Source organism: Lasiodiplodia theobromae (assembly GCF_012971845.1).
Source record: "Lasiodiplodia theobromae strain AM2As chromosome Unknown scaffold_1, whole genome shotgun sequence".
Taxonomy (NCBI): Eukaryota; Fungi; Ascomycota; class Dothideomycetes; order Botryosphaeriales; family Botryosphaeriaceae; genus Lasiodiplodia; species Lasiodiplodia theobromae.
The window spans coordinates 424,236-433,491 of NW_023336399.1; the positions used below are offsets into that span (position 1 = coordinate 424,236).

The 9,256-nt window shown below is 57.0% G+C and overlaps 2 protein-coding genes across 2 annotated transcripts; one reads left to right on the forward strand and one right to left on the reverse strand.

Annotated features, from left to right (window-relative positions):
* Positions 1-133: 133 nt before the first annotated feature.
* LTHEOB_126 (uncharacterized protein) lies at positions 134-1,483 on the forward strand (the record flags this gene model as incomplete). The annotated part of the gene is made up of 1 exon (XM_035509484.1): positions 134-1,483. The coding sequence occupies one exon, from the start codon at positions 134-136 to the stop codon at positions 1,481-1,483; it is 1,350 nt and encodes a 449-aa protein (XP_035372128.1).
* A 4,897-nt stretch (positions 1,484-6,380) lies between these two features.
* Positions 6,381-7,937, reverse strand: LTHEOB_127 (uncharacterized protein; the record flags this gene model as incomplete). The annotated part of the gene is made up of 1 exon (XM_035509595.1): positions 6,381-7,937. One exon carries the CDS (start codon positions 7,935-7,937, stop codon positions 6,381-6,383), a length of 1,557 nt encoding a protein of 518 aa, XP_035372129.1.
* Between the last annotated feature and the right edge of the window lie 1,319 nt (positions 7,938-9,256).

Genomic DNA, 9,256 nt, shown 5'->3' on the forward strand with positions numbered 1-9,256 from the left:
CTCTCAGCACCCGTCTTACTAGCTACATTCGCTACCACTGTCGTTCAGCTCCTGCTAACTCCGCTTCCCGACATCATACTGCCTCGACACTCGCTATTACCACGATTCGGAACCCCCTACCATACGATCGCTCATGCCGCCATCATTCCCCAAAGGCAATGGCTTCCTCGGCCGCGCCGACTCCAAGAACCCCGCCACAACATGCAAAGGCGTCACCTCCGCCGGGCGGCCGTGCCGCCGCGACATAGCCGCCGCTAAGCCGTCCAAGAGCGGCGTGCTGGCCGTGACGTCCATCAACGAAAACGAGGGCGCCGCCGCGTACTTTTGCTGGCAGCACAAGGACCAGGCCGAGAAGCTGGTCGGCAGCGCGCCAGGCCCTGGAGGCCAGAACCTCGAGACGCACATCGAGGAGACGCACATCGTGCCGCTGCAGCACCGCAACAGCGTCGACTCGCTCGTCGGCCGCCTGGGCATCCTCGACGTCAATGACAACAAGCCGGGCAAGAAGCCCGGCCAGGGCATCCAGCGCCCACCCACCTGGAACAAGATCAACGGCCCGCTGCTGTCGGTGCCGTCGTCGACCATGAACGGCCCCAAGCCCGCGGGCACCTACCGGCTGCCGGTGCAGAAGAGCGAGCCAGGCTTCTGGGCGACCCTGTGCTGCCTCTGCATGGGCGGCGACGACGAAGAATACGAAATCGTGCGGCGCCGGCGCCAGAACGAGGGCCAGAAGCCGCCAGAAATGAGCCAGCAGACCTCGCGCCCTCCGCAAGGCGTGGCGTCATCTCCCAAGCCCACGGCCCCCTCGAACACGGCCAACCCGACGGAGCGCCTGCTCTCCTTCATCCCCTCCACCGTCTCGCCCCAGGTCGCCTCGCAGCTCATGGCCGAAGCCTCGAAGCCCATCTCCGCCAAAGACGAGCCCGGCTTCATCTACATCTTCTGGCTGACCGAGCACACGCGCGACGGGCCCGACGGCGGCGGGCCCTCGGACAAAGACGCATCCTCCCTCTTGTCTCCTGGCCGGCCTGGCGCCGGCGGCCGCAACCCGAGCGACACGCTGCGCAAGTACGGCGGGAAGAAGGGCGGCAACGGCAAGTCCCACCTCCTCCTCAAGATTGGCCGCGCCAACAACGTCCACCGCCGCATGAAGGAGTGGGAGACGCAGTGCGGGAAGACGCCGTCGCTCGTCCGCTTTTACCCGTACGTCCCCTCGCCGCGCGGCTCGTCGCCAGACGACGATGTCGTGGCGCCCAAGGGCGATGGCACGGATGCGAAGGGCGTGAGGAAGGTGCCGCATGTGCATCGTGTTGAGCGCCTGATTCATCTTGAGATTATGGAGAAGCGCGTGCTGCGGACGTGTGATGTTTGTGGGCGCGAGCATAAGGAGTGGTTTGAGGTTGAGGCGAGCAGGGAGGGTGTGGAGGCAATTGATGAGGTGGTGAAGAGGTGGGTGAAGTGGGCGGAGGAGTTGAAGGTGTAGGTTGGCTTTTTTTCGACCTGCCCTCCTGCCCTTTTCCTTGCCTATCTGTGTATAATTATTAGGGGACTGGGAAACACCGGTCCCTGCATGGCATGGTGTTGTCTTTTTTGCCTTGCTAGTTTTTCTTTTTCGCGGCATGGTGGGATGGCGTTTGGGTTTCTATTTTTGGGAGGTGGGGAATCTTGACCTGGACCCCCCTTTTTTTCTACATTTAGCCATGGGCACATAGATGGCGGATCATGGTGTTAGGACTGTGATGTTGATGTTTACTCAGTTATGAGCAAATCTGAAATGGCGCGTCCAGAGGGCGGCCAGACTTTTCGAATCACATATTAAGTTGCAAGAGATTTAGTGCTGTGAATACACTGCCCTCCCTGCAATAGAAGCAAATATCAAGATGTAGTCTTCAACTACTCAGGTAATGCAGTACATCTCCGCGAACTCATTCCTTGCGATCCGATGCAGAACGAACTCTCTCGTTCGTACTCGGCTGCCACTTTCCAACCATTGACGCTGCCACACGCCCCTTTGCCAGCCAGCCAGTCCCTCCCGAATCCACACCACACACCGTCCGCCAGGCAAGCACGCCTAGACTCCCTACGCTTAGCGGTGTAGTGTGCGCCCACGTTCTACTAAATAATAGGGGGAGAGAGATAGAAACTTCAAACGTAGCGAACCCCAATTTGAACGCGGAGTCCCACCGCGCTGACCAGCTTCGTGGCCCCGGCCAATCATGGCGTCGTCAGGGCCTTGGTGGGTACTGTAGTACAATGACAGGATGGTGACTGGTTCATCTTCGAACGTCGCATTTCTGGGCCCATCGGAAGAAAACGATGTTGTCGAAAGCAGCCCGTGCGCGGTCCTTTTTAGCGCGTGCCTCGCGGCCACGACATCGCCTCCTGCTCGCTGGCTGTGAAGTGTTTTGCCCGTCGTCTCGAAGCGCTGGCAGGCGGGCGGGCGAGAGAGATGAAACGCAATGTTTCCCTTCGCCAGCGCCTGCTGCAGCCTCCTCATCAGTCGCCTCGCCAGAACGCACCTTCGTCAGGCTAAGCTGGACGCGGCCTAGCTGGCACGTGTCGTTTTTCTTGAAGAAATTCGATCGTCTTGGCGGCGAAAAGGTGTGGGAGTATTCACGCTCGAAAGACGTTCGAAGATGTCCCTTTGCGTCGGCCAACGCCTGCAGCACGACTTGATTATCCAGTCACCTCTCAGAACAACCTTTCCCCCAGTCAGGCTAAGCCGGACGCGGACTAGTACCGTCCTTCTCGAATGCATCCGATTCTCTTGGCTGCAGAAAGGTGTGGGAGTTTGCACTCTGCAATGCGAGGGTGCAGCTCTGAATGCGACGTTCGAAGATGCTTCTCTTTGCGTTGGCTAGCGCCCTGCAGCTGATTATCCCAGCCCTCCTCTCCTCTCAGTCGTCAGAACACCCCTGTCAGGCTAAGCTGGACGCGGACTAGCCATCCCCGTGACACACGCACCCTTCTCGAAGGGAGGGGATCCGATTTTCTGCGCGGCGCGCGGGAAAGGTGTGGTAGTACATGTCCTTAATGCGACGTTTGAAGATGCGCGGAGAGCGGCCAATCATCGTCACGGGATGGGTGGTACGACGGCCAGCTTGGCTGACTATGCCGTTTTTGTTCGTTGTGGTGTTTTCTTTACCGCTGTTGTTGTTGGGAATGACAGGGTGCGGTTGCGCGAACTGTGGCGGTCTCGTCATTGCGTGCCTAGGGGTACGCGGCGGGCAGGCGGGACGCTACGTCGATACGAGAGGGGCTTGAATGCTGTCATGATTAATTGGGCAGAGGCGGCTTCTGGCAAGTCTTGCGTCCGCGGTGCCGGCTCTGTGCTTGATTGAAGAGAGTGAGATCTTTTTTTTTATCAATTGGACGGTGGAGAAGAGGGTCGGTCAATCAAGCATCATTTCAAGCGCTGCAAAAAAAAAAAAAAAACGGCCTGGCCGGGTGCTCACGGCCAAGAGAGGGAGCAATGCCAGACTTCTTTGCAGTATAAACCGGACGAAGCCTTGCTGCTTGATCATTGCCGATAAACTCCTACTGTGTAGTAAGTGGCGTGAGTAGCGTGGCGAACAGCCCTCAGCGCATACTATCCCGTGACCGTGGCTGTGGGCCCAAGCCACTCCGGTACTCGGTGGTGGAACTTGACAGGTGCACCGCCCGGAACGGGAAGATGGGGGACGGGAAGTTCGGACGAGGGAAATGTGAGAATCCGTTGTGGTGTGACGGTTCTTCATGCAGGCGGCCGTCGGGGGAGGGGCGCTGCAAGGGGGGCTGGGTATCTAGCGTGGCTGGCGTCATCTTTGAGGAACAATGAGTGGTGATGGGAATGATTGGCGTGGAGAATTTTTTTCGGTTCATGTTGCTAGTTAGGAGAAAAATGGTGGAAGAGAAGGCTATGTGCTGGTCTTGGTTTCCTTGTTTACTGTTCTTGCCAAAGCACAGAATCGGGGAACTAAAGAAATGAGATACGCCTCAGCTTGGGATTGCCATTGATTAATTCTCCGACACTGAGGATTTTGCCATGCCTTCGTTGTTGAAGTCGAAGTCTCATCAGGTCCATGATTGTGGTGCACAAACCAGGAAACAGGTACAATATTAACGGTCAAAGAAAGGATAGAATGCAATGCTACCAACTATATGAACACAATACCAACATGATGAAAGAACCAGCACAATATCAATCACCAAAGCAACACCAGAGTACAATACAAACAGCCTATAACGGCAACTCCTTCAACCTTGCCTCCCAACTATTTAACCCGCCAGACCCCGGCCCAGATTCTCGAAATCACCAAACTTCGGTTACCAAACTGACAACACTCGTTTTAACAAACTTCCAAACCTCCAAACTCCAAAAATGCCTCTCGGTCCCACCACCAGAAACGCCGGTCCTCTTTGCATTGTCATGTAAAGAGTGACTTCGCGCGCATCTACCAACAACAACCACTCCACGCGGCGTTGGCCTCAGTGACGTTAATGGCCGTCTTGATACCGTTTTGGGCGCCTGACGCACGAGAGAGAAAAAGCAAGGACAAGGTCGCGATTATCTAGAATTGAAAAAAAAAATATCAGATGGATTTCTGATTACTTGCTGTCGGTCTCGATGCGTGATAGTGATTATTGATCGTTACGACCATGCTACTACTGCTCTGCCGCGCCCATCGACGTCGTCTCCCTCCCTTTCTCCCCCCGGGTATCAAAGCCGGAGCTGTCACGGCCGCTACCCCCATTCCGGTATCGCAAGGGGAAGAGTAGTAGTACTATAGCAGGCGCATGTATATGACGACAGCAAAGCAATTTATGCGTAATTGCACCTCCTCGCACGTTTTCCCTTCCAGCATCCACGTGGCTGGTCGCACGCCCCTCCTTCTCCCCCGCGCACGTGCAATCTCCGTACCTTGTAGGCGAGCTGCCGCCTGGCAGGAACGCGTGTGGCGTAGGCAGGTAGGACGAACGAAATGCAGGGCGGGGGAGGAATGTCGGCGGGGGACACAGACACACACACATAACTTGTCTCAGACCTCAAGCCGTCAACCCCCAGCCTCTGTACTTTTATCCGCAATTGCTGCGACCGGGGTGCGGGATCGTCTGTGACGTGGTATGGAACAGGTGTAGTGTTTGGCTGGATGCCTGAAGAGAGAGGGAGGGAGGGGAGGTAGGTGGGGTGTGCACACCTCGAAACGAGAACGAACAGAAACCCGATCTCGCTGGTTGGCCGCGCGCTCGCTCTGTCCCCTTAATATACGCTTGCCAGTTACGAGATTTGGAATTACGTTCTTCTCTCTTCAAACGTTTGCGAAATTCTCATCGGTGTTGAGGAAATTGGTGTTAGGAAGAGAAAAGGAGAATCGAAATTCATTATTGTTGTGTGTTCTATCTACAGGGAAAAAAGAACAAACCACCACCCTGCTGGTACCGTGTTGGGATATCTTATCGTGTGTTGCCATGTTCAAATAATTTACCGTGTCCTTCTATCGTTCATGAGTTTGTTGTGTTCCTTCCCATCTCTTTCCTATTCCAGATGCCCTACTGTTTGGATGTGTCCCGTCCAATTATCTCTGAAAAAGAGATGTGAATTAGAGATTAAAGATTACAGCGTGAAGAATTGCCAATTGGAATGCGAATGTTGTGGGGAAGAGCCTTTAGGAAAAAAGACAAACAAAAAAAAAGGCAAAACTTCTTTTTTTTTCTTTTCATTTTGGCAAAAATCCACGCAGGAATCTTGGTGTAATCCCCGTCGACAGAACGTAAAAACACAACTAATCTACAGAGAATGTTAATGAAATCCGTCGCGTTTGTCGTAGCAAAGGCTCGGCAGAATCATGCGTGATCGGCATGGGGGGAATCGAAGAAATGGAGACCTGCAGTCCCGGGAGAATCGAAAAAAAGACGAAAAGGGGGGAGTAAGAAGTGGGTAATATGTGGTGATGGTTGTCTGGTGGTCTTTTTTTCGGAAGAGAGGTTTTTGTGGGTGGTAAGGTCTTGGTTGGTTTTGGGTAACTAAAGGCTTGGGTGGTATATAAAGAGGTATACAATCTGTTTCTGATGAAGAAAGATGAATTGTGATGTGGTGGTGTGGGGGGGTGTGGGGGAAAAAGAGACAACCAATCGACTCCCAGCCAACCCATTGGTCTATATGCGGAGGTTCCAAAAAACGCCAACTCCCATAATGTAAAGTGGTCAGGGTCGTAAAATGAAAAATGCATCCTCATCCAACAACGAGCTTTGCATGCCTCTTTCTTTGCGTGCTGCTTGGGTTCCTCCAAAATCCAACGTGCTTGTCTTTTTAGACAAGGGTATCATCCAAAAAATTTCTCTTTTCCAATTCGTACGCAACACCAGCAACGCCACAAACCATACAAGCGTCGTCATGGGTTTTAGTAGACAATGCCGGCCTCGAGGCCACCGACGATTCCGAGGGCCTCATCGACGGTGCGCTCGAGGCTCTCGACACGTTCCCGAAGCTCGCGGTTCTCACGCCAGACGTCCATCTGGCCCGAGTTGTCGTTCATCTTGCCGGCGCCGGTCAGGATGACGGGCATGACGCTGCCGCCGCTGGCCTTGGAACCACGCTTCTTCTGCAGGGCCGTGTCGAAGGCGCTCTTGCGCTTGAAGAGAGCGGGCTTGGTCGGCTCGACCGGGCTGGGAGCGGAGGTCGGGGCGGTGCTCGGAGTGGCGTTGCTGTCGAGGTCGTGCATGTCGGACTCGGAGACCATGCTGGTGGGCCGGCTGCGCATTTCGTCGGTGATGGTCTCGCCCTCGGACTCGAAGCCTGAGTCGCGATCGCTCAGGACGCCGCTCGGTTCGCTGGAGATGGTGCTGGACGCGCTCTTACGGTTACATTTGGTGCAGGCCGGGCCCCTGACGGCGCGGAGCGAGGCGATGCGGGCCTCCTCCTCGTCGGCACGCAGCTGGCGCTCGCGCTCGAGGGCCTCGCGCAGGGCCTTGTTCTCCTTCTCGCGGCGCTCCGACTCGACCCTGAGGTTGTCCAGCTGCATCTGCAATTCCTGGGCGTGCAGGTCGGCCTGCTTCTTCTCCTCGATCAGGCCGTCCTCCTCGAGGCGCGTGTCCTGCATGCACAGCTGCATGGCCTTGTACGAGTGCTGGAACTGCTGAAGGAGGGCGACGCTGGCCTTGTGCAGGTCATGGAAGGCGGCCGGGTCCAGCGGGTCGGCGGGCCCGTTGGGGAAGAGGGCGCTCTCAATGTCCAGCACGGACAGCGGGTCCTGCGGGATGCTGGAGTCGCGCTTGCGGCCGTCAGACTTGCGGGAGAACCATGAGGCGAATATGGAGGTGTTCTGGGGGGCCTGATGGGTGTTGGCGAAGCTCTGGGTGCTGGCGCGTTTGAGAGACTTCACGGACTTGGCCCGCTGGGTGGAAGTGGCGTCCATGGCGTCGTCGTCGGAGTCGAGGTCGGAGTCGGAGCCGATGTCTGACTCGGAGTCGTCGTCACGGTCGGGGTGAGGGTGGGCGGAGGGGCCGTGGAACCAGTCTCCTAATGCGGAGGGCCTTTGTGTGGTGTTGGAGTCGCGGCGAGAAGGGATGAAAGAAGCGAACGACTTTGTTGGCGAGGGGATCGAGGCTCGAGACTGGTTTTGGAAGGCGGAAAGTGAGTTGGTAGCGCGGTGAACTAGCGGTCTGCAACCGTCGATGAACGCGGTGGAGAGAGCCTTGGGGCTCTGGCGAGCGCGGTGGTGTGTTGTGGTTGCGTCGGGTTTGAACGAGTATGCGGCGGGGTCGTAGCTGGTGTCTTCGCGGGTCAAGAGGGCTTGCTCGGGCGTGTGCAGGCTAACATGGCAGAAGGGGTCGCTTTGGCTGGACCGGTGCGGGCGAGAAGGGGAGCGCGGAGAGTGGCTCGGTGGGACGTGCGCGGGGGCTCGCAGCGAGCAGACGGTGGCTTGTGAGCTGGCGGCAGTCGCCGGTTCTTGCAGCATTATTTCGATAGCCTCGTCCGGCAACCGCTCGCCCGCGATGCTGAGAGGAATGCGGGGGGTCGAGGAATGCAGTGGCGCCGGATTGGCGGGCGGACCCTGAGCCTCCGACGGTGGTGGGCCTTGGTGTTTGAGCTGGGGTTCAGCCTTAGGTGTGGATAGCCAGGGCCCCGCGATAGCGATAGTGGTAGGGCCGGAGGGGTTAATGCGCCCACGCGACGATGTGCGTGATGCTCGAGATCTGGTGGGTCACGGCGGCGGCGGTGAGAGACGAGAGTGCGAAATTGACGACGCTTTGGGCGAGGGGCTGGCTGTGGTTTTCTGTCGTTGTCAACGGTGGCCAGCGTGGTGGCTGGGAGCTGACGTGCAGCCTGCCTGCGCTGCCACATCTCAACCCTGCGTGAAACAGGCACTCCCGGGACGTCATCAACGCCACTCACGACGCCAGCAACATCCCTGCCGAACAGGTCCACATGCACGCAGGTACGCGCTGCTAATGGCTGCCCCAGACCCTCCCTCTGTCTCTCCAGCGCTGCTGTGACTTCACTCATACCATCACCTCCAGCTTCATCCCAGGTGAAGCTTTTTGCAGCCAAAGTCACCCGCCACCCTTCAAAAAAGTGTCATTCCACTATTTCCCTGCGTGGCTTGACGTGCAGCTGCGTCGTCCAGTCTCTGGGCCCCGTCGAGCTAGGTCGCCACGCAACCAGCGTCGTCCACGACGACGGCGGACGATGGAGCCGAGCTGCAGAAGCTCTCCCTCGTCCACCAACGCGCCTGCAGTAGTCGATGCTGATCCGAACAACGGTCCTGTCCTGCGTTGACCGAGTGAGGACGAGGTGCCGTGGCGCAGATCAACTGCCGCGGCTGCGCGTTTCGCATTTCGCTGGCTAAACCCTCATCAGAAATGTTTCCAACCCCATTTCCGTCTCCCACCACTGCTCATCTTACATCCTAGTCGTCTCGTCTCATATATGCTCCGGAACCGTCCAATCAGGACGCTGAAATGCTGACAAAACACCTCACGCGTGGCGTTATCAATACGCTGCCCATAATCGCCCTATGACGCACCATCGCAAGCCCAATTCTCTTTGATTTCGTGTTCCCTTCATCTTCGCTTCTCATCGTCCACTTCTCCCGCAAAACCAATCAATCATCCAATCGCTGTCTCCTTGCCGCCGAAAGCCGCTCCATAGCCGTCTCCCGTTGCCGCCTGGAACTAACACCGACAGCCTCATCATTCGACCGCCCCGGGCCTACCGCGGCGGCAGCACGCGGGAAGGAAGAGCAGCAAAAGAGCAAAGGAACCAGCAACGACAACC